This window comes from Dendrobates tinctorius, unplaced genomic scaffold (assembly GCF_039654945.1).
Source record: "Dendrobates tinctorius isolate UK_male_01 unplaced genomic scaffold, ASM3965494v1 ptg000094l, whole genome shotgun sequence".
NCBI lineage: Eukaryota > Metazoa > Chordata > Amphibia > Anura > Dendrobatidae > Dendrobates > Dendrobates tinctorius.
Window position 1 is genome coordinate 3,353,379 of NW_027361762.1, and position 24,403 is coordinate 3,377,781.

At 47.0% G+C, this 24,403-nt stretch overlaps 1 protein-coding gene across 2 annotated transcripts in view; it reads left to right on the forward strand.

The window, feature by feature from the left end:
- LOC141098686 (cytochrome P450 2D14-like) overlaps positions 1-24,403 on the forward strand; it is a 242,917-nt gene that overhangs the window by 180,662 nt on the left and 37,852 nt on the right. For both annotated transcript variants that reach the window (XM_073586651.1, XM_073586650.1), the window contains one exon: positions 16,099-16,240. In XM_073586651.1, the coding sequence (XP_073442752.1) occupies positions 16,099-16,240 (142 nt within the window). The remainder of the gene's footprint in view (positions 1-16,098; positions 16,241-24,403) is intronic.

Consider the following 24,403-nt stretch of genomic DNA (forward strand, 5'->3'; position numbering starts at 1 on the left):
ATCGTACACATTCAAAATATATGTCTATACATCAGGAGGCAAGCTCAGACGGTGTTAGGCCCAGTATGGATTGCACGTGATTGCACAAAGGTTAGAAAGGGTACAGTATCCCCGGATAACATGTATGGATAGCGTACACATTCAAAATATATGTCTATACATCAGGAGGCAGGCTCAGACGGTGTTAGGCCCAGTATGGATTGCACATGATTGCACAAAGGTTAGAAAGGGTACCGTATCCCCGGATAACATGTATGGATAGCGTACACATTCAAAATATATGTCTATACATCAGGAGGCAAGCTCAGACGGTGTTAGGCCCAGTATGGATTGCACGTGATTGCACAAAGGTTAGAAAGGGTACCGTATCCCCGGATAACATGTATGGATAGCGTACACATTCAAAATATATGTCTATACATCAGGAGGCAGGCTCAGACGGTGTTAGGCCCAGTATGGATTGCACATGATTGCACAAAGGTTAGAAAGGGTACCGTATCCCCGGATAACATGTATGGATAGCGTACACATTCAAAATATATGTCTATACATCAGGAGGCAGGCTCAGACGGTGTTAGGCCCAGTATGGATTGCACGTGATTGCACAAAGGTTAGAAAGGGTACCGTATCCCCAGATAACATGTATGGATAGCGTACACATTCAAAATATATGTCTATACATCAGGAGGCAGGCTCAGATGGTGTTAGGCCCAGTATGGATTGCACGTGATTGCACAAAGGTTAGAAAGGGTACCGTATCCCCGGATAACATGTATGGATAGCGTACACATTCAAAATATATGTCTATACATCAGGAGGCAGGCTCAGACGGTGTCAGGCACAGTATGGATTTGACGGCCCAGACTACACAGCGGAGGAGCAGGGAGAGGTAAAGATTGCAAATGCTGGGGCCCTGCCCAAGCAAGGGGGGCCCACTCGTGGGCGTCGGTACTGGCACTGGGCCCCTCATAGTACGGCGGTGTGTCTGACGGCGGGTGTGCATCACCACCGTCAGACACACTTGATTGCACTATGAAGAACCCTGTGCCAGTGCCCGCGCCCAAGAGTCGGTCTACCCACCTGTCCAGGACAACGGCACTCGCACGGTGTCGTGCGCTAGGTGGTGACCCCGGCCATGGGGGGGGGGAGGTAGCACAGTTAGGGAGTTTTAGAAAGTGGCATATGTTGATGTTGGACATTCAGCTGATGCAAAAGGTGAAATAGGTCAAGTCCCTGGAAGAGGTGGACCAAAGCAAGCCATTTTTCTGTCACCCTATGTGTCATCAGGGGAAGGTGGGACAAAATCCTTGGAAACCCATGCGTGGTTCATTTTAATGAAGGTTAGATCATCCACATTTTGGGTTGACAGACGGGTCCTTTTTTCTGTCAGAATTGATCCAGCTGCACTGAAGACTCTTTCCGATAGCACACTTGCAGCTGGGCAAGCGAGCTCCTGTAAGGCATATTGTGCCAATTCAGGCCAGGTGTCCAGTTTAGCGGCCCAATAGTCAAAGGGGAATGACCTGTGTGGGAGAACATCGATATGGGAGGAAAAGTAGTTTGTAACCATAGTTGACAACTGCTGTCTCCTGTCACTTTCCATCGATGCAGTATTACCAGTTGTGTGAGCGGTACTTGAAAAATCAGTCCACAATATGGTCATGAAACCCCTGTCTCCAACGCCACTTCTGCTGTGTGCACCACGAACACCTCTGCCAAGCTGCCCCCGGCCCGTACGGCTCGTGTGAGAACCATCACCGCTGCTGTGTGCTGGGAATGCCTCAAGCAACCGATTTACCAGAGTTGCTTGTTTATTAGCCAATATTAGGTCAAGGTTCTCCTGTGGCATGATGTTTTGTAATTTGCCTTTATAGCGTGGATCCAGGATGCTGACCAACCAGTAGTCGTCATCGTTCATCATTTTGGCAATGCGGGGGTCCCTTTTTAGGATCTGCAAGGCATAATCTGACATGTGGGCCAATGTTCCCGGTGTCAATGATGCACTGCGAGTGCTGGTTGGAGGAGCACTTTCTGGCAAATCCACATCCCTCCAGTCACGCACAAACCCTGTACCAGACCTTGCCACGCCAACATTTTCACTTGCCCCACAAGATGCATCCTCCTCCCCTAAGTAATCATCCCCATCATCCTCCTCCTCCTCCTCTTCTTCCTCCACCTCGTCCAGGAGAGGTCCCTGAGCAGACAATGGCTGAATGTCATCAAGGATTCCCTCCTCCTCTTCCTCCTCATCAACATTGGCTGCAGAAGCCTGCTCCTTAAGGTGCGTCAAAGTTTGCATGAGCAGACGCATAAGTGGGATGCTCATGCTTATGATGGCATTGTCTGCGCTTACCAGCCGTGTGCATTCCTCAAAACACTGAAGGACTTTACAGAGGTCTTTCAGCTTCGACCACTGCACACCGGTCAACTCCATGTCTGCTCTCAAAGTGCCTGGCCGTGTATCCTCCCACAAATGCATTATGGCCTGCCTCTGCTCGCACAGCCGCTCCACCATGTGCAGGGTGGAGTTCCACCTTGTTGCAATGTCGATAATGAGGCGGTGGTTGGGAAGGTGGAGCAATCGCTGCAGCTTCTGCATACGAACGGAGTGTACAGGCGACCGGCGGATGTGCGCGCACAGTCTTCGCACCTTCTGGAGCAGGGCTGTTAACTCCGGATAATTTTTGAGGAAGCACTGCACCACCAGGTTCAAGGTGTGAGCCAAGCAAGGTATGTGGCTGAGTTTTGAAAGGGCTATGGCTGCCACAAAATTACGCCCGTTATCACTAACTACCTTGCCTGCCTCAAGATGTACACTGCCCCGCCATGACTCAGTTTGTCGCTGAAAGTACTCGGCCAGCACCTCGGCGGTGTGTCTGTCGCCCAAACACATCATCTGCAACACTGCCTGCTGACGCTTTCCACTAGCTGCTCGATAGGGGGACACCTCGTGTGCAACAGTGGCAGCTGCAGATGGAGTGCTCGTACGACTGCGCTCTGTGGATGAGCTTTCGCTTCTGGAGGAGGAGGAGGGGGGTCGAACGCCTACAGCCAACTGTTTCCTATACCGTGGGCTAGGCAGCACTGTCCCACCACCGCTGTCCCCTGTGGACCCTGCATCCACCACATTAACCCAGTGCGCAGTGATGGACACGTAACGGCCCTGGCCATGCCGACTGGACCATGCATCAGTTGTGAGGTGCACCTTTCCGCTCACTGACTGCTTGAGTGCATGGACAATGCGGTCTTTCACATAATGGTGGAGGGCTGGGATGGCTTTGCGAGAGAAGAAGTGGCGACTGGGTAGGTCATAGCGTGGTACTGCATAGGCCATGAGTTCGCGGAAAGCTGCGCTTTCCACCAACCGAAAGGGCATCATCTCAAACGAGATTAGTTTGGCAATGTGGGCGTTCAAACCCAGTGTACGCGGATGAGAGACTGAGTACTTTCTTGACCTACTCATAGTGTCTGGGAGGGTGAGCTGGACTTGAGAGCTGCATATGGTGGAAGTAGAGGTGGACATGGCGGACTGAGAGAGGGTTGATGATGGTGATGGAGTTGGTGTTCTTTCTGATGGCCTAGAATCAGTCTTTCGTTGATATAACAGTGGGATTCCCTGACTGCTGTGGCCTTGCAACGACACCTCAACATTTGCTGCTGTGCTAACCGGTGGGCTTACAGTGGGGGAAACAATGTAGCGTTGCTGACTACCTTCATTGTGATCAGTTGCACATGTGGCACTTGAGGTTTGGTGTTGTGTCCATGCTTGCAAGTGCATGCTGGTTAAATGTCTAAGCATGCAACTGGTATTCAAATTTTTCAGATTTTTCCCTTGGCTAAAGGTCTTTGCGCACTTCTTACAGATAACCTTGGCCTGATCATTAGGATTTTGTTCAAAAAAGTGCCACACTGCACTCTTCCTACTTTGGCAGACATTTTGTGGCCTAGCACGCTGTGATCTTTTGACCCTCTGGACAAGCTGTCCAGCAACTCTTTTGATGTTTGGAACCTGTCTTTGGAGTGCTCCGGGCCTGCCAGATAACAGCTGTTGCGATGTAGATGTCTGCTGTGGATGCTCCTCATCTGAGCTATTGGAAGCAGCACCCTCTTCCCCCAATGGATGCCAATCTGGGTCAACAACTGGGTCATCCATCACCTCCTCTTCTATGTCATGTGCACCTTCCTCTGTGTCACCGTGTATGGTGGTATAGTGTGCGGGAAGGGGCACCTGAGTCTCATCAGGGTCAGAATCTGGCTCTGTACACTGTGAGGACAATGTAGTGCTCTGAGTGAATGTACCAGCAGAATCATCCATCAGCGGCTGTGCATCAGTGCACTCCATGTCAGATTCATCTTGGCCTGGGTAATTCACCATTTCACTTGATAATCCAGGCATGGTATGTGAAAACAGCTCCATGGAGTAATCAGTAGTATGGCCTGCGTCATCCTTCAATCTTGGTTGGGGTGAAGGACACAAGGAAAGGTGTGGTTCATGAACATGAGCCTCCAATGACGACTCAGTGCTTTTACTTTTTACAACTGAAGAAGAGGAGGCGATAGAGCTGGAGGCTGAGTCAGCAATGTAAGACAAAACTTTTTCCTGATGCTCTGGCTTTAAAAGCGGTTTGCCAACTCCTAGAAAACTAAGCGTTCGAGGCCTTATGTAGCCAGACGATGACGCAGGCTCAACACCTCCTGCATTCGGTTCTATTTTGCTCTTGCCACTACCATCAGATCCACCACCAACACCATCATTACCAGCTGCCAACCCCTGCCCAATTCCACGGCCTCTTCCACTAGCCTTCCTCATTTTTGGTAGAAATGTAGACAAAATCCAACAAACTATATAGTAATGTAAAACAAGGTACAAGGTGTCTATAGGACAGTGGAGATTTTGAATTTCTGCAGACACTTGTGGACACTGGACACTTTTGGATTGTGTGAGGCCCACTGAATATCTGAGCGCTCTGTCACAGGCTCGATGGCACAGCTGTGACCAAAGTGACTAGAGGATAAGGGAGATTTTGAATTTCTGCACACACTTGTGGACACTGGACACTTTTGGATTGTGTGAGGCCCACTGAATATCTGAGCGCTCTGTCACAGGCTCGATGGCACAGCTGTGACCAAAGTGACTAGAGGATAAGGGAGATTTTGAATTTCAGCAGACACTTGTGGACACTGGACACTTTTGGATTGTGTGAGGCCCAATGAATATCTGAGCGCTATGTGACAGGCTCGATGGCACAGCTGTGACAAAAGTGACGAGAGGATAAGGGAGATTTTGAATTTCTGCAGACACTTGTGGACACTGGACACTTTTGGATTGTGTGAGGCCCACTTATGTCTGAGCGCTATGTCACAGGCTCGATGGCACAGCTGTGACAAAAGTGACTAGAGGATAAGTGAGATTTTGAATTTCAGCAGACACTTGTGGACACTGGACACTTTTGGATTGTGTGAGGCCCAATGAATATCTGAGCGCTATGTGACAGGCTCGATGGCACAGCTGTGACAAAAGTGACGAGAGGATAAGGGAGATTTTGAATTTCTGCAGACACTTGTGGACACTGGACACTTTTGGATTGTGTGAGGCCCACTAATATCTGAGCGCTATATCACAGGCTCGATGGCACAGCTGTGACAAAAGTGACTAGAGGATAAGGGAGATTTTGAATTTCAGCAGACACTTGTGGACTCTGGACACTTTTGGATTGTGTGAGGCCCACTGAATATCTGAGCGCTCTGTCACAGGCTCGATGGCACAGCTGTGACAAAAGTGACTAAAGGATAAGGGAGATTTTAAATTTCAGCAGACACTTGTGGACACTGGACACTTTTGGATTGTGAGAGGCCCACTGAATATCTGAGCGCTCTGTCACAGGCTCGATGGCACAGCTGTGACCAAAGTGACTAGAGGATAAGGGAGATTTTGAATTTCTGCACACACTTGTGGACACTGGACACTTATGGATTGTGTGAGGCCCACTGAATATCACAGCGCTATGTCACAGGCAGAAATTGGCTAGTGTATCACAAACTACAAGGTGTATGTAGAATTGGGCAGAATAGGAATCTCCCTAGAGTGCAGGTCTGTAAGAACGGAACATGTCCTCGTTTTATTCTCACAGAGTGACACACTGATAGCTTCACTGTGGCTGTGATAACAGCCATTACACGGTACTGTGTGAGGAGCGTACACCGCTGTATGGTGTGAAAAAATGCACGCTCAGTACCTCAGCAGGACAAGAAAAAAAAATTGGGATTGCTTTTAAAAAAGCAGTTTGCGGAGCAGTGGGTAAACAGCAATGCAGGAATGTCAGGAAGCCTTAGAAGGAAGCCCAACAACCAACACCACTGATACACCACTATATAGCCTCCCCTTGCAATGCACACACAGTGACTGATGTGTTGTACAGGCAAAATCGCTAGCAGCAGAAGCAGTTTTTTTTTCTTCTCAGCAGGACAAAAAAAAAAATTGGGATTGCTTTTAAAAAAGCAGTTTGCGGAGCAGTGGGTAAACAGCAATGCAGGAATGTCAGGAAGCCTTAGAAGGCAGCCCAACAACCAACACCACTGATACACCACTATATAGCCTCCCCTTGCACTGCACACACAGTGACTGGTGTGTTGTACAGGCAAAATCGCTAGCAGCAGAAGCAGTTTTTGGTGTCTTCTTCCCTGCCTAACGCTCTCCCTACAAAATCATCAGCAGCAGCTCTCCCTATTCTGAGATCAGCATGAGTAACATGGCGGTCGGCGTGCACGCCCTTTTATACCCCCTGTGACGCCCCCCAAAGCAAGCCAATCACTTGCATGCCCTTCTGAAAGATGGTGGTGACCCGTGCCTATGTCATCACGTTGCCCACAGTGTCCGTGGATCCTGATTGGCTGAAAAAGAGCGCAAAACAAACTTTTGAAACGCGACTTTGGCGCGTAAGTTGCCGAACTCGTGGCCGACCTCATCCTAGGGTCGGGTTTCGTTTCATGAAACCCGACTTTGCCAAAAGTCGGCGACTTTTGAAATTTTTCGACCCGTTTCGCTCAACTCTATTTGTTACTATAATCGTGGTGTCCTCTGTGGCTCTTTTCACTGTGGCTGCCCTAGGCCCATCCACCACAGCGCTTCACCAGTCTGAGTACACCGTCCATTCAATACCCACAGCCGTCTTCGTCTGCGGCTACCGTCCTCTGGGCCACCCCCATGACCACCTCAACTGTCAGTCCTCTCTGGAGCCTTTCTACTGTCTCTATCTCCGCAGCAGGACTTCCTCTCTAGTGTGCTCCCCTCGCTGACTGAACCTTCCAGAACCTTCCCTCAGCCTTTTATACTCCCAGTCCTGGTAACTCCGCCCACTATAACCTGGCAGTTTCTCTGACCAATGGCATTTATTCAGTCCCACTCTTACACTGTCCACTGCCCACTAATGGTCAAACTATCATGCTGCACCCTTTTCTCTTTATCTCAGCGGTTTCACACCTACACTGCTCTACACCTCTGCCTCTCACTACAGGCAAGTCTGTCCGTCAGTCCAACTTCCCTACACTCCTCTTCCTTTATCCATTGTCGTCCTTGACAATCTTGCACTGTTCAACAGGAGTGTACCTTCCACCTTTCTCCTTTTCTGTGACCCTTTTCCATTCGGACCGCCATACCTGAGGCCCTAACCAATCAGGTCATCGTCCTTTTATTCTTCTGGGGGTACGTGTACTGGGGACCTGACTTAAGGACCACTGTCTGTCTCCATTCTACTTGTCTCTTTGTCCTGCCAACTTAAATAAGTCATGGTCGGCAAACTCCAAGAACCCGGGACCTGTTGAACACACAAATTTTTTTTTATAACACTTCAATATTTCAAATTTACTGCACATCTTATCACGTTTACTGTAATACGTATTTATCAAAACTTTTTTTTTTTAAACAAAACGGTACACTCTCTAAAATGTTAACTGTTATGATTGAGTCACCGTAGGAGGCAAAAACAGAAATGCAAGCTAAGTCCAGAAAACCAGAGAGGTTGGCAGCTATCGGATTGCAGACTCCTGATCCTATCCACAACAACTAACAGTAGCCGTGGGGGGTTCCTACGATGCCCTAGACCCCTCGATCACAGCCGGAGAATTAAATAGGCCTAAAGAAAGAAAGGGGAAATCTAAACTGCCCCAGAGCAGACCCCAAAGCAATAGGCAGCCCCCAACATATAATGACGGTGAAGCAAGATGAAAACACTAACACAGACAGAAAGATAGACTGAGCAAAGACGGGGCCCAAGCTAACTAGATAGGAAAAGACAGGAAGGCTGCTGTCTGCAATACGTGAAAAACCCTATGAAAATAAGAGCCAACAAACTGACAGTGAACAAGGCCCTGAAGACACTAGGCTTCAAAAAGCTATGTCAGTACTCAGGAATATTCTGAAGACAGAGCAACAGGCAAATGGAGATTCAGCTCACCCCAGCAGGGAATGGCAGAATCCAGAAAAGCAAGGAAAAAAAAAAAAACACAAATGCTAAAAGGCAAAGCAGAAAACTTAGCTTTAGAGGAGCAGGAATCAGACTGGAGTCCTAGAAGTCCACAGAGAAATCACCCGCAGGGCAGAAGGGCGTCGGCAGCCTTATATCCAGTCCGTGACTCCACTCAGCCAGTCATCCTCATTAGGCTCAGGTGCCTGATAATCAGGCTCATTACCTTCCTTTACCAGAATAGGGAGTTCACCAGACCTCAGTGACGAAGGGGAAAATGAACTCACAACAGTACCTCCCCCTTGAGGAGGGGTCACCGAACCCTCAACCATGCCACCAGGGCGATCAGGGTGAGCCCGATGAAAGGCACGCACCAATCTTTTGGCATGAATATCAGAGGCAGAGACCCAGGAATTATCCTCCTGACCATAACCCTTTCACTTAACCAAATACTGGAGTCTCTGTCTAGCCAAACGGGAATCCAGTATTTTCTCTACCTCATATTCCATGTTACCTTCAACCAATACAGGGTCTGGAGGTGCCACCCCAGGAACAACTGGTTCAACAAACCTCTTCAACAAGGACTTATGGAACACATTATGGATTTAAAATGTGACAGGAAGAGCCAAACGAAACGAGACCGGATTAATAATCTCCAAAATCTTGTAAGGTCCAATAAATCTAGGCTTAAACTTAGGAGAAGCCACCTTCATAGCAATATTTTTTGATGATAACCACACCATATCACCAATCTTAAACTGGGGACCAATGGTCCTATGTCGATTGGAAAACCGCTGGGCCTTTTCCTGGGAGAGAGATAACTTATCCACCACTTGGTCCCAGATCTGGTGCATTCTCTCCACCACAGTGTCAACACCTGGGCAGGCAGAAGGCTCCACCTGCCCTGAAGAAAATCGAGGATGAAACCCAAAGTTACAAAAAAAAGGTGACAAAGTGGCAGAACTAGCTCTATTATTTAAAGCAAATTCGGCCAAGGGCAAAAATGAAACCCAATCATCCTGATCAGCGGAAATAAAACATCTCAAATACGACTCCAAGGTCGGGTTTGTTCTCTCTGTCTGCCCATTGGTCTGAGGGTGAAAAGCAGAGGAGAAGGACAACTGAATTCCCAGCTTGGAACAGAAAGTCCTCCAAAATCTAGACACAAACTGAACTCCTCTGTCAGATACAATGTTCTCAGGAATCCCGTGTAAGCGAACCACCTGTTGCAAAAACAGGGGCACCAACTCAGAGGAAGATGGCAACTTAGGGAGTGGTACAAGATGAACCATCTTAGAGAACCTATCACAAATCACCCAAATAACAGTCATTCTTTGAGAGACCGGCATATCAGAGATGAAATCCATTGAAATATGGGTCCATGGCCTCCTGGGGACCGGCAAAGGCATCAACAACCCACTAGAGCGAGAACAAGATTAAGACCGGGAGCAAGTCCCACAGGACTGCACAAAATTCCTGACATCATGAGACAAGGTGGGCCACCAAAAAGAGCGACTCACCAGATCTCTAGTACCAAAAATACCTGGATGACCAGCCAATGCAGAGCAATGAACTTCAGACATCACTCTCTTCTTCCACTGGTCAGGAACATACAACTTTCCACTGGGACAACGCTCAGGTTTGTCCTTCTGGAACTCTTGCAGAGCAAGTCTCAAATCGGGCGAGATGGCAGAAAGAACTACCCCTTCGCCTAAGATGGTAGCAGGCTTGGTCACCACAGGAGAATCAGCAAAGAAACTCCTAGAGAGGGCGTCTGCCTTGACATTCTTAGTTCCAGGAAGAAAAGAGACCACAAAATCAAAACGTGTAAAAAACAAGGCACACCTAGCCTGTCTAGGGTTCAAGCGTTTAGCCGACTCTAGGTAAATCAAATTTCTTGTGGTCAGTGAGGACCACAACTTGATGTTTAGCTCCCTCCAACCAATGTCTCCACTCCTCAAATGCCCATTTCATGGCCAACAGTTCCCGATTCCCCACATCATAGTTACGTTCAGATGGAGAGAACTTTCGGGAAAAGAAAGCACAGGGATTCATTTTAGATGTTACAGGATCCTTTTGGGGCAAAACAGCTCCTGCACCAATCTCAGAAGCATCCACCTCTACCTGGAACGGGAGTGAGACATCAGGTTGCCGCAAAACCGGGGCGGAGGTAAATCTTCGCTTCAGCTCCTGAAAGGAAGCAACAGCCTCCGGAGACCAATTCAACACATCAGCACCCTTCTTAGTCAGATCAGTCAATGGCTTGGCAATACTAGAAAATTTTGCTATAAATTTCCGATAAAAATTAGCAAAACCCAAAAACTTCTGGAGGGCCTTCAAAGAAGTGGGCTGAACCCAATCATAAATGGCCTGTACCTTGGCCGGGTCCATTTCAATAGTTGACGGAGACAAAATAAATCCCAAAAATGAAATCCTCTGTACTCCAAAAAGGCATTTCGATCCTTTGACATACAGGGAATTCTCCCTCAAGATCCGGAACACAGTCCGAATATGTTCCACATGAGAATCCCAATCCTTGGAGAAGATCAAAATATCATCCAGATAGATAATCAAAAATTTATCGACAAAGTCTCGGAAAATATCGTTCATGAAGCACTGGAAGACAGAAGGGGCATTAGTGAGCCCAAAAGGCATCACCAGGTACTCAAAATGTCCCTCCGGAGTATTAAACGCCGTCTTCCATTCATCCCCCTGCTTAATGCGGATAAGATTATACGCCCCCCTGAGGTCAAGCTTGGTAAACCAGCAAGCACCTCTAACTCTAGAGAATAGATCCGAAATCAGGGGTAACGGATACTGATATTTAATAGTAATTTTATTGAGGGCACGATAATCAATACAAGGCCTTAAAGAACCATCCTTTTTGGCCACAAAAAAAACCCGGCACCTAAGGGTGAAGAGGATGGTCTAATATGACCCTTCTCCAACGCCTCCTTAATATAGGACCGCATAGCCTCGTGCTCGGGTACAGATAAATTGAAGAGCCGACCCTTGGGAAATTTACACCCCGGGCTCAGTTCGATTGCACAGTCATAACTCCTATGAGGAGGCAAGGACACAGACTCATTCTCACTAAATACATCATAAAAGTCCGCCAAATAGTCAGGAACATCATGCGACTGAGGAGAGGTGGAAAAAAACGGAGCCTCACTAAAGGCACACCGACAACCCCAACTCACCACAGACACAGATTTCCAATCCAAAACTGGATTATGAATTTGCAACCAGGGAAACCCCAGAACAACGGCATCATGCAGACCATGCAACACCAAAAATCTGCAATTTTCTTGATGGTCTGGGGTGACCCGCATGACCACCTGGGTCCAAAACTGAGGTTTATTTTTCGCCAAAGGAGTAGCATCAATCCCCCTCAAAGGGATAGGCGTCTGCAGAGGTGTCATCGGAAATCCACAACGTTTAGCAAAATCCAAGTCCATTAGGTTTAGCGCTGCTCCCGAAGCCACAAAAGCCTTGGCGGAAAATGTGGACAGGGAGCAGATCAGAGTAATTGCCAGAAGAAACTTAGGTTGAACACCACCAACAGAAAACGTGTGTGCAAAGCGTTTCTCTCATTTAGGACAAACAGAAATAATATGCGAGGCATCTCCACAGAAAAAACACAGCTTATTACGCCTTCTGAACTCCTGACGTTGCGCCTTAGACAAAACTCTATCACATTGCATAGGTTCAGACGTCTGTTCAACCGGTGGCAACACCTCTCGTGCAATCCTGCGTTCACGTAAACGCTAATCAACCTGAATGACTAATAACATAGAATTGTCCAGACCAGAGGGAACAGGAAATCCCACCATAGTATCTTTTATGGCTTCTGACAAACCCTTCCGAAAGAGAGCAGCCAAGGCATTATCACTCCAGGTAGTAAGGACCGCCCACTTTCGGAACTTTTGACAGTACAACTCTGCAGAATCTTGACCCTGGTTCAATGCCAACAGGGTCTTTTCAGCCTGATCAATAGCATTAGGCTCGTCATACAACAACCCCAAAGCTTGAAAGAATGCGTTCACATTAGTCAGAATAGGATCATCTGGTTTCAAAGAAAACGCCCAATCCTGGGGATCGCCACGCAGCAAAGAGATGACAATTTTAACCTGCTGCACGGAGCTCCCTGACGAGTTGGGCTTCAAGGCAAAAAATAATTTACAATTATTTTTGAAACTCAAAAATTTAGATCGATCCCCTAAAAATACATCAGGTGTAGGGATCTTTGGTTCAACTGCATGCGAACGAGCAAGGTAGGCGGAAATTCCCCGCACTTCCGCAGTGAGCTGCTCCACATGATCAGACAGCTTTATCTCTATTGAGAGAAAAAAAAAAAATTCCCCCTACGGCCTCAGAGAAATAGAGGAAAGAATATACACACACCTTTTTTTTTTTTTTTTTTTTAAACACAATTCTTTCCTGCTATTGAGTACCCTAGGATCTGCGGTATGGCGGGTGATTCTGTTTTGATTGAGTCACCATAGGAGGCAAAAACAGAAATGCAAGCTAAGTCCAGAAAACCAGAGAGGTTGGCAGCTATCGGATTGCAGACCCCTGATCCTATCCACAACAACTAACAGTAGCCGGTGGGCGTTCCTACGATGCCCTAGACCCCTCGATCACAGCCGGAGAATTAAATAGGCCTAAAGAAAGAAAGGGGAAATCTAAACTGCCCCAGAGCAGACCCCAAAGCAATAGGCAGCCCCCAACATATAATGACGGTGAAGCAAGATGAAAACACTAACACAGACAGAAAGATAGACTGAGCAAAGACGGGGCCCAAGCTAACTAGATAGGAAAGGACAGGAAGGCTGCTGTCTGCAATCCGTGAAAAACCCTATGAAAATAAGAGCCAATAGACTGACAGTGAAATAGGCCCTGAAGACGCTAGGCTTCAAAAAGCTATGTCAGTACTCAGGAATATTCTGAAGACAGAGCAACAGGCAAAAGGAGATTCAGCTCACCCCAGCAGGGAATGGCAGAATCCAGAAAAGCAAGGAAAACAAAAAAAAAACACAAATGCTAAAAGGCAAAGCAGAAAACTTAGCTTTAGAGGAGCAGGAATCAGACTGGTGTCCTAGAAGTCCACAGAGAAATCACCCGCAGGGCAGAAGGGCATCGGCAGCCTTATATCCAGTCCGTGACTCCACTCAGCCAGTCATCCTCATTAGGCTCAGATGCCTGATAATCAGGCTCATTACCTTCCTTTACCAGAATAGGGAGTTCACCAGACCTCTGTGACGAAGGGGAAAATGAACTCACAACAGTTAACCATATGAGGACAGGGGTGTTCCCCCTTCCTTTAAGAAGAACACTCCCTCTAGGCATCCCTGCTGCACCAGGAATAGGGTATTCTACCCCGTGGGGACGCAGAACAGCCCCCTCATTGTGCAATGGTGCACTGCAGTCCCGGCAGTTCATTGTAGTAGGTACTCTGGGCCACCTCCTGGCGGACGATGTTTCGCCATAACAGGAGACTTCACAGCCATGGGGTCTCTGGGATGCTTGTAGTATCCCTGGGCCTCGAGTGTCCCTGATGCTTGAGACCCAGGAGTCCTCGTTTCTGTATGGGGACTCGTATCCTTCAGGGTATGTGATGACAGCCACCGCATAGTAGCCGCGGTGGCAGTACTCCTTATAGTAGGATAGTAGGACACCAGATCCCCCTCCCTGCAGAGCCCAGCCGTGCTTGATTGAGGCTACATTCTTGAATAAAGCCGTAGCCCTTGCCGGTATCCATGTACACCAGCCACCCGTACGACTGAGGAGTAGACATGGCGGCCTCCCCTTTCTTATGGAGCAGCCCCCACACCTCCCGCTCTTTAGCCTTCTTCTTCTCAATAATCTCCACAACCCAAGCAGAGGGTCCGGTAATAGGTCGCTGAGTCCGGTGGGTGGGCCGCGATCGAGAGTGGAGCAGAGGTGGCCGCAGACATTGGGGAGCAGGTCGCAACCGGAGTAACAGACGGGACAGAAGCGACCACAGGCATCATCGGATGGGCTGTGGAGTTGGCCGCAGCCGGGATCAAGGCGGCCGTGGGCTCAGGTGAGTAGACCGCAGCCGAGGCCGCGGATGGGACAACAGTGGCCGCGGATGCTGATAAATATGTCACGGTGGATTGCGGCGGGCCCGAAGTGACGGCAGGCTCCGATGAATAGGCCGCGGCCGAAAGATGGAGCGCGGCAGGGGTGGCCGCAGGTTGGTTCCGCACCAGCGCCACCGGGTGGGGCGGTTCGGGATGGTGGTCAGGAGCCATAAAGTCATCCGGGGCCATCGTTGCTGGAGAGCGGGAGGTCGGCCGAGGGCCGGTGTCAGGGCCCGGGGACCTGTCTGGTGTACTGGGTGTGGGGGCGGGATCTGTCTGTGGTGCCGGCGGCTGGATCGGGGAAACGCTCACTTCCTCCGGCGTCGCGGCTCCTGGCAGGCTTTCCCGCAGCTCTTTTAGTAGCCGTTGGTCATCACCCTGCTGTCCGGCAGGGCCGGCCTCCAGGCCTGATGGTTCTGCGGGGTGAACTCGAGCCACTTCTTCCAGCGGCAGTTCCAACAAGGTCCGGGGTATTGAGAATGGCTCCCAGGGGCAGGTCCCTCGACGGGATTCAACCTCCTGACGCCATTTTCACTCCAGGCGTCCGAGGCCACGGCAGCTGCAGCGTCGCTTATCGCCCGAGTTCCCGAAGCTCAATGGCGCCAAGCATCTACACCCAGTCTCTTCACCTGGGCCACTCCCACTCATGGGTGGGTGTTTGTCGGCCTCTCCACCCATCTTCCAATGTCCAGCATGGGAGGGCGGCTGTCTTCTGATATAGGCAGCTCCCCCAGGGGCGAGCAATCCTAAGCACAGTCCCAGTTTGTAATCCACAGGAAAAAAATTAAAATCTTCACCACGTACAGCTTGGGGTCCTTTGGTACTTTGTGGCAGGCTTGCCGCTGAAGGAGGGATAGAATAGGAGTCTCCTATTGATCCTGGTTTGGTGCCCCACACTAGGTCCTTATAGGTAAGCGCCGTACTGCTCTACCCTTACCCCTATATGGGTCTTACATAACTGTTTCAGGTGGCAAACTGCCGGGACTTTTTTACCTTTGATTGGTTTGGCACACCAATGCTCTGGGGTATTTTTCTATGGTCTTCCCATATAGTATAGTGTCAGCTCCATTACAGAGGCCAGTCTGCTCCCATCTATGATTGTGCTCACATGTCCTGAAACATCTGACAGGGCCATTAGCACTTTATTCACCCACTGGAGGGCTTATATGTGCCCTACTGTGTATTTTATTTGTGCTGACACTAGCCTGTGTGACATCTACCCTCATTTTCTCTTTTCCCTTAGTGTATCCATTACCATGTATTTTTGTACCAATTTTTGTACTATTTAACACTATGTTATTTACGTGATGCTAATAAACTTTTTGCTATTTTATATGCTCCGTTGTTCACCCATTTCTGTGCTTATATGGAGCTTGAGCCGGTTTTTTAGTGCTTGTGTGCCACTTGGCACTGTTGGCCTCTGATAGTATCATGTTACCTGGTTTTGTTATTATATATGGACATAATGTCTGCAAATATTTCATGTTCTATTTCGTCCTTAAAGATTTTTCATCCTTTTTTTTTCACAGGGCACCAATATCATCACTAACCTGTCCTCTGTGCTCAAAGATCCCCAAATCTGGGAGAAACCTTTACAGTTTTACCCAAAACATTTTCTTGATGAGAATGGAAAGTTTGTAAAACGAGAGGCATTTATCCCATTTTCTATAGGTAAGGACAGTTTTCTTTGTGTTAGTGATCATCAATTTTACTCAAGGGTTATACATTATTGGGGCAGTATAGCTACTGTGATAACTTAGGGATCACTTAGCTCCAGGGATAGTTTTCTACTGGATAGATTTTGGCACTCAAAGAAGTCAGGGGATTAGGTTCTATACTTGCCACAACCAGCTGTATTAGCGTTATACACAGTGGTTGTCTGACCACTAATCACATAGCGATGCTACCAGAGGCTGAATGGCTTACTGGCCAGCAACTAAGAATACATCACAGTCCATAGTATTACTTAGAATAGTGATTCCCTCAGGTTTTGGCACAGTCTAACGTTCCCCAGACGGGGAGCCATTTATAAGCTTATCTCACCTTTTACTAGCTTAACTCCTTTACTCCCAAAGGTGGTTTGTACGTTAAAGACCAGGCCAATTTTTACAATTCTGACCACAGTCATTTTATGAGGTAATAACTCGGGAATGCTTCAATGGATCACAGTCATTCTGAGGTTGTCTTTTCATGACATATTGTACTTCACGTTAGTGTTAAAATTTCTTTGATATAACTTGTGCTTAATTGTGAAAAAAATAGAAATTTGGCGGAAATTTCAAGGTTTCCCAACTTTGAATTTTCATGCCCTTAAATAACAGATATGACACACAAAATACTTTGATAAGTAACATTTCCCACATGTCTACTTTACATCAGCACAATTTTGTAACCACATTTTTTTTGTTAGGAAGTTATAAGGGTTAAATTTGACCAGCGATTTCTCATTTTTACAAAAAAATTTACAAAACCATTTTTTTAGGGACATCACATTTGAAGTCCCTTTGAGGGGTCTAAATGAAAATACCCCAAAGTGACACCATTCTAAAAACTGCACCCCTCAAGGTGCTGAAAACCACATTCAAGAAGTTTATTAACCATTCAGGTGATTCACAGGAATTTTTGGAATGTGGAAAAAAATGATAATTTAGCTTTTTTTCCACAAAAAAATTACTTCAGATCCAATTTTTTTTATTTTGACAAGGGTATCAGGAAAAATGGACCCTAGCATTTGTTTTGTAATTTCTCCTGAGCATGACAATACCTCATATGAGAGAAAACCACTGTTTAGGCGCATGGCAAAGGTTGGAAGGGAAGGAGAGCCATTTGACTTTTTGAATGCAAAATTTGTTGAATCAATTGGTCTCTGATGTATCTAAACAGTGAAAATCCCCCACAAGTGACACCACTTTAGAAACTAGACCCTTTAAGGATCTGATCTAGATGTGTGTGGTGAGCACATTGAACCCTCAGGTGCTTCACAGAAGTTTATAACGTTGAGCCACAAAAATAAAAATCAAATTTTCCCCACAAATATGTATTTAGCACAAAATATTGCATTTTCACAAGGGTAGCAGGAGAAATTGCACCATACAATTTGTTGAGCAATTTCTCCTGAGCACGCTGATGCCAAATATGAGGGAGAAAAGTACTGTTTAGGCGCAGGGTAGGGCTCAGAAGGGAAGGAGCCTAATTTGACTTTTTGAATGTAAAATTTCCTGGAATCATTAACGGACGTCATGTCCCATTTGGAGAGCCCCTGAGGTGCTTAAACAGTGGAAACCCCCCACAAATGACCCCATTTTGGATACTAGACCCCTTAAGGAATGTATTTTGATGCATGTTGAGCACCTTGAACCCCCAGGTGCTTCACAGAAGTTTTTAACGTTGAGCCATGAAAATAATAAAATCACATTTTCCTCATAAAAATGTTATTTTAGCCTCAAATTTTGCATTTTCATAAGAGTACCATGAGAGATTGCACCATACAATTTGTTGTGCAATTTCTCCTGAGTATGTTGATACTCCATATGTGGGGGAATACTACTTTTGAGGAAAAGTGCAAAGCTCAGAAGGGAAGAGGCGCCATATTGGAGTTCAGATTTTGCTGGAATGGTTTTAGGGTAAAAATTCACATTGGCACAGCCTCTGAAGTGCCAGAACAAGAGAAACCCCTATATGTGAACTCATTTTACAAACTACCCTCCCACTTTTTTTTACAACAAACCGAGGTTCATTTTTTCCTGAGTGCACCAATACCCTACATGTAATCGGAAAATATATTTCAGGCACAGTGCAAAGCTCAGAAGGCAAGAAACGCCAGATTTTACTGTTGTGGTTTGCAGGTGCCATGACCCATTGGGAGAGCCCATGAGGTGCCAGAACAGCAGAACCCTCCATAAGTGACCACATTTTACAAACTACACCTCTCAGTGAATTCATCTAGGTGTGCAGTGATCATATTGACAACACAAGTTTGTCACAGAATTTTATACCATTGGGCAGTGAAGAAAAAATAATTACACTTTTACCAACAAAATTATGTTTTAGCCCCAGATTTTAATTTTCACACAAGAAGTGGTTAAAAATGACATCAAAATTTGTTCCACAATTTCAGCAATACCCCATATGTACTACTTAGACATACGGAGAGACTCAGGAGGAACGGGGCGCTATTTGCCTCCTGGAGCACCGATTTTTATACAAAAGTTTGTGGACTCCATATACAGAGCCCCTAATTGCTAGAAGAGCAGAATCCCCCTTCAAATGACCATATTTATATTTTGGAAACTATACCCCTTGGGAATTTATCTGCAAGTGTAGTTACGATTTAGACTCCATGTGTATTTTCCAGATACAAGCAGCAATGAATGTTGCCAAGTGAAAATTGCAAACTGCCGTTGTAGTGACCAGTACACTATAGTGACCGGTACGTTGCAGTCACCAGTACGTTGCAGTCACCAATACATTGCAGTCACTAGTATGTTATGCCCAGCTTGTACTTCTGGAGGCATCACCTATAAGTTAGGCGGGCTCATATCACATCAGAAATGTCAAAAGTGGACGCAATATGTGGTTTAGGTACACTGTGGGGCTCAGAAGGGAGGGGGCATTTGAATTTGAGAGCTGAGAATTTGCTGAATTTCTTTTGGCGGGTAAGGAGCCATTTTGGTTTTCCAGAGCCTTTGTGCTACCAGTAACGTGTAAGCCCCCTATATTTCCATTAACAGATGACAGACCTGAGTGAGGGCTTACTTTTTTTTGTGGATTGAGTTGAAGCTTTTATTGGGAACATTTCTCATAACGTTTGGGATCACATTTATCTGGAGCTTTACGCTAACCACTTACCGTATAGACTCGTGTTAAAGCCGACCCGAGTATAAGCCGACCCCCTAATTTTGCCACAAATATCTGGGAAAACTTATTGACTCGCGTATAAGCTGAGAGTGGAAAATGCAGCAGCTACTGAATTTCAAAAATAAAAATAGATACCAATAAAAGTAAAATTAATTGAGACATCAGTAGGTTAATTGTTTTTGAATATCCATATTGAATCAGGAGCCCCATATAATGCTCCGTACAGTTAATGATATCCCCATGAAGATACTCCATACAAAATACACTGCATATAATGCTGCACAAAGGTTAATAATGGCCCCGTAGCTATATATGCCCCATATGCTGCTCCATAACGGTTTTGGTCCCATAAGATGCTCCATACATTATGCCCCATAAGATGCTCCATACATTATGCCCCCATAAAATGCTCCATAGAATATGCCCCATAAGATACTCCAAAGATTATGCCCCCATAAGATGCTCCATAGATTATGCCCCCATAATATGCTCCATAGTTTATGCCCACATAAAATGCTCCATAGAATATGCCCCACAAGATGCTCCATAGATAATGCCCTGTGATAAAACACTCCGGGATCGCCTTTGCTGGGGTCAAAGGTCACGTGCGTTCAGCATGAAACTCAGGCGCAGAGCTGGGATTCAGGTATAACTGACACTGGGTCAGGTTTATTAACGGTGAAAGCAATGCATAAAGAAATAAAAAATAAAACAAATCCTTGCCTGTCCGGCACTAACTAAACAAGGTACAACCTAACTACCAACTGGCGGGCTTCTCCCGTCCAGCCAAACCACAGTTGCAGTGGGCACTGCTTTCACTCACGTGTGTCTCTCACACAGACAGGCTCTCTGTGTTCCCAGGCTGAGACACTCACACAACCACCTGGCATCCTTTTATATCCGCCTCCCATTATTCATTAGTAACCAGGTGCGATACTGACCAGACTAGGCCACATTGGAAAGGTATCTGGGCGAGATATAGCTGCCCTCATACACTATTCCCACATGATTCTCACATATCCCCCCCTCTGCTCAGACCACTCCGGTCGAGCAATGACACCCGCCAAACAGTGCACTCGGGACAGGGCATCTGCATTCCCCATCTGTACCCCGGGGTGGTGCTCCACTGTAAAAGTGTAGGCCTGCAGGGCAAGGAACCACCGGATCACCCAGCTATTCCGTTCCTTGTGCAAGTGCATCCACTTGAGAGGGGCATGGTCAGTGATCAGCCTGAACTTTCGGCCCACCAGGTAATATTTGAGGGCCTCTAGAGCCCACTTAATGGCGAGGCACTCTTTTTCTACGACTGCATACCTTTGCTCGTGTTTATTCAGCTTCCTGCTGAGATAGAGGACTGGGTGTTCCACTCCGTCCCTCACTTGTGAGAGTACGGCCCCGATACCGGTATCAGAGGCATCCGTTTGTACCACAAACTCGCTGCAGAAGTCTGGAGTCACCAGTACTGGTTGAGAGCAAAGTGCCCGTTTTAGGCTATGGAAGGCTTCTTCAGCCGCTAAACTCCATTTAATCATGACGGAGTCTTTCCCTTTGGTAAGATCCATCAGGGGGGTAGCGATGGCTGCAAAATTGGGTATGAACCAGCGATAATAGCCGGCGATCCCCAGAAAGGCTTGCCCCTGCTTCTTGTTGACAGGTTGTGGCCAGTCCTGAACCGCCTGAATCTTATCGAGCTGGGGTTTAACAATACCCCTCCCAATTACATACCCCAAATACCGGGCTTCTTCTAGCCCGATGGGACATTTCTTGGGGTTCGCGGTTAGACCTGCCTCCCACAGGTCGTCAATCACAGCTTGTACTTTCTGGAGATGAGTCTCCCAGTCCAAGCTGTAAATGACAATGTCATCCAAATAGGCCGCAGCGTACTGCCTATGTGGCCTCAGGACTCGATCCATCAGTCTCTGGAAGGTCGCCGGTGCCCCGTGCAGTCCAAACGGCTTATACACATACTGAAATAAACCTTCCGGCATAGCAAATGCCGTCTTTTCTCTGGCAGCCTCCGCCAGGGGGATCTGCCAATACCCCTTTGTTAGGTCTAGGGTCGTAATATACCGGGCTTTTCCTAACCGATCTATTAACTCGTCGACCCGGGGCATAGGGTAGGCATCAAATTTTGAGACTGCATTCAGTTTCCTGAAGTCATTGCAGAACCGGATGGTGCAGTCCGGTTTAGGAATTAGCACAATAGGGCTGGACCAAGCACTGTGCGATTCCTCAATGACTCCTAACTCTAACATTGCCTTCACTTCTTGGGAAATGGCTTCACGGAGCGCTTTCGGGATTCGGTAGGGTTTTACGTGAACTGTGACACCAGGTTCCGTTACGATGTCATGTTTCATTAGCGTAGTCTGCCCGGGTTTTTCTGAGAAAAACTTTTGGTTGTGAAGTAGAAACTGCCTGACCTCAGTCTTTTACCGCTCCGAGAGAGTCTCTGCAACCCGTACCTCCGGTACGGTATGCGAGCAGACGGGACAGGCCAGCTCCGCTGACAAGGCAGACCGAACTTTCCAGGGTTTTATCAGATTTACATGATAAATCTGTTCAGGTTTCCGTTTACCTGCCTGGTATACTTTGTAGTTTACTTCACCAACTCTTTCCTTGATCTCAAAGGGGCCCTGCCACTTTGCCAGGAACTTACTGTCCACTGTGGGGCAGGATCAACACCCTATCTCCGGGTGCAAACGTACGGATCTTGGCGCCCCTATCATAGATTCTTTTTTGGGCTCCTTGAGCCTGCATCATGTGTTCTTTGACGATAGACATAACAGCCGCAATATGGTCTTGCATTTGTGTGACGTGATCTATCACCGTTTTATACGGAGTGACCTGACCCTCCCAGGTTTCCTTTGCAACGTCTAACAGTCCGCTAGGACATCGGGCGTACAATAACTCGAAAGGCGAGAATCCTGTGGAAGACTGGGGAACTTCCCTGGTGGCAAAAAGCAAATACGGAAGTGAATAGTCCCAGTTCTTCCCATCCTTGTCTATCACCTTTCTCAGCATCTGCTTCAGAGTTTTATTGAAACGTTCGACCAACCCGTCTGTTTGAGGGTGATACACGGATGTGCGTAACGGTTCGATTTGTAACAATCGGCAGAGCTCCTTCATTACCCTGGACATAAAGGAGTCCCCTGGTCGGTGAGTATCTGTTTTGGTATACCGACCCGACTAAACACATGCACCAGTTCCTTGGCAATTGTCTTGGTGGCCGTGTTACGCAAAGGGATGGCCTCCGGGTAACGCGTGGCATAATCCAAGATGACCAGGATATGTTGGTGTCCACGTGCAGACCGTGGAAGGGGCCCAACTAAATCCATCCCAATCCTCTCAAACGGGACTTCAATAATAGGTAGGGGTACCAAAGGGCTACAGAACCGGGGCTTAGGTGCAGAGGCTTGGCAGTCAGGACAAGACTCACAATATGCACGAATATCATGATGCATGCCTGGCCAAACAAAACAGTGTAATATCCTTTTGGTGGTTTTCTGGACTCCCAGGTGACCTCCCATCACATGTCCATGGGCCAGGGCCAGCACCTGCTGCCGGTAGGGTTTTGGCACGACTAATAGTTGCACCGTGTCTTCCCCCTTTTTCTCTATCTTATATTGTAAATGATTCTCCAGAACCATGTAAGGATATGCCAGCCTAGAGCCAGGTTCTACGGGTACCCCATTTATCACTTTTACATTTGTCCTAGCCTGAGAAAGGGTTGGATCCTTTATTTGCTCGCTTTGGAAGTCATCTTTCTGAACTTCTAAATCCGGCAAACGGGGAGGTGGACGGCTGTCGGCCTCCTCCTCTTCCTCGGTCTCCTCCGTATCACCCGCCATGACTGAAAACGGGAACTGCAGGTCATTTCCAGTTCCCCCGAGTCTTCCGGGGAGACCTCTTCCAGGGGTTCGGGACCCACACGCACCCTGGGAGAAGAATCATGTACACTATTACCCTGGGGTATCAACTGATTCTCCCACAATTGCCAGAAGTGGGGAAAATCCCGGCCCAGGATAACATCATGCAATAACGCCGGGACGAGTCCCACTTTATGTTGCATAAACCCATAGGAATAAAAAACAAATCTGAACTGAGAAAAGTAAGTTAATGTGTATGCACAATGTAAGTGCATATTGACACATGACCATTAACCAGAGAAAACAAAAAGCAAAAAACACAAATATCCTGAACTAAAAGTAAAAAATATACTGCAAATAATGCATAAAGGTAATAATAATAATAAGGGTATTTAGTAAACATAATTTTGATCAAAATAATGTACAAGCCATCCCGCCACGTCACGGCAACCCTTGTGGGACAGTCCCCACTCTAGTATTTAAAACCTTTTCACTTGCCAAGTGGCGTGAATGTGAATAAGGGTCGAGCGGCTGAACCACTTGTAACAGCTTAGGCCAGACTGGATGGCTTTCCCAGCTCAGAAAGAGGGCGGTCACACCCATATATGCACTGAATGCACAATGAAATGAATAAAAAACAAATCTGAACTGAGAAAAGTAAGTTAATGTGTATGCACAATGTAAGTGCATATTGACACATGACCATTAACCAGAGAAAACAAAAAGCAAAAAACACAAATATCCTGAACTAAAAGTAAAAAATATACTGCAAATAATGCATAAAGGTAATAATAATAATAAGGGTATTTAGTAAACATAATTTTGATCAAAATAATGTACAAGCCATCCCGCCACGTCACGGCAACCCTTGTGGGACAGTCCCCACTCTAGTATTTAAAACCTTTTCACTTGCCAAGTGGCGTGAATGTGAATAAGGGTCGAGCGGCTGAACCACTTGTAACAGCTTAGGCCAGACTGGATGGCTTTCCCAGCTCAGAAAGAGGGCGGTCACACCCATATATGCACTGAATGCACAATGAAATGAATAAAAAACAAATCTGAACTGAGAAAAGTAAGTTAATGTGTATGCACAATGTAAGTGCATATTGAC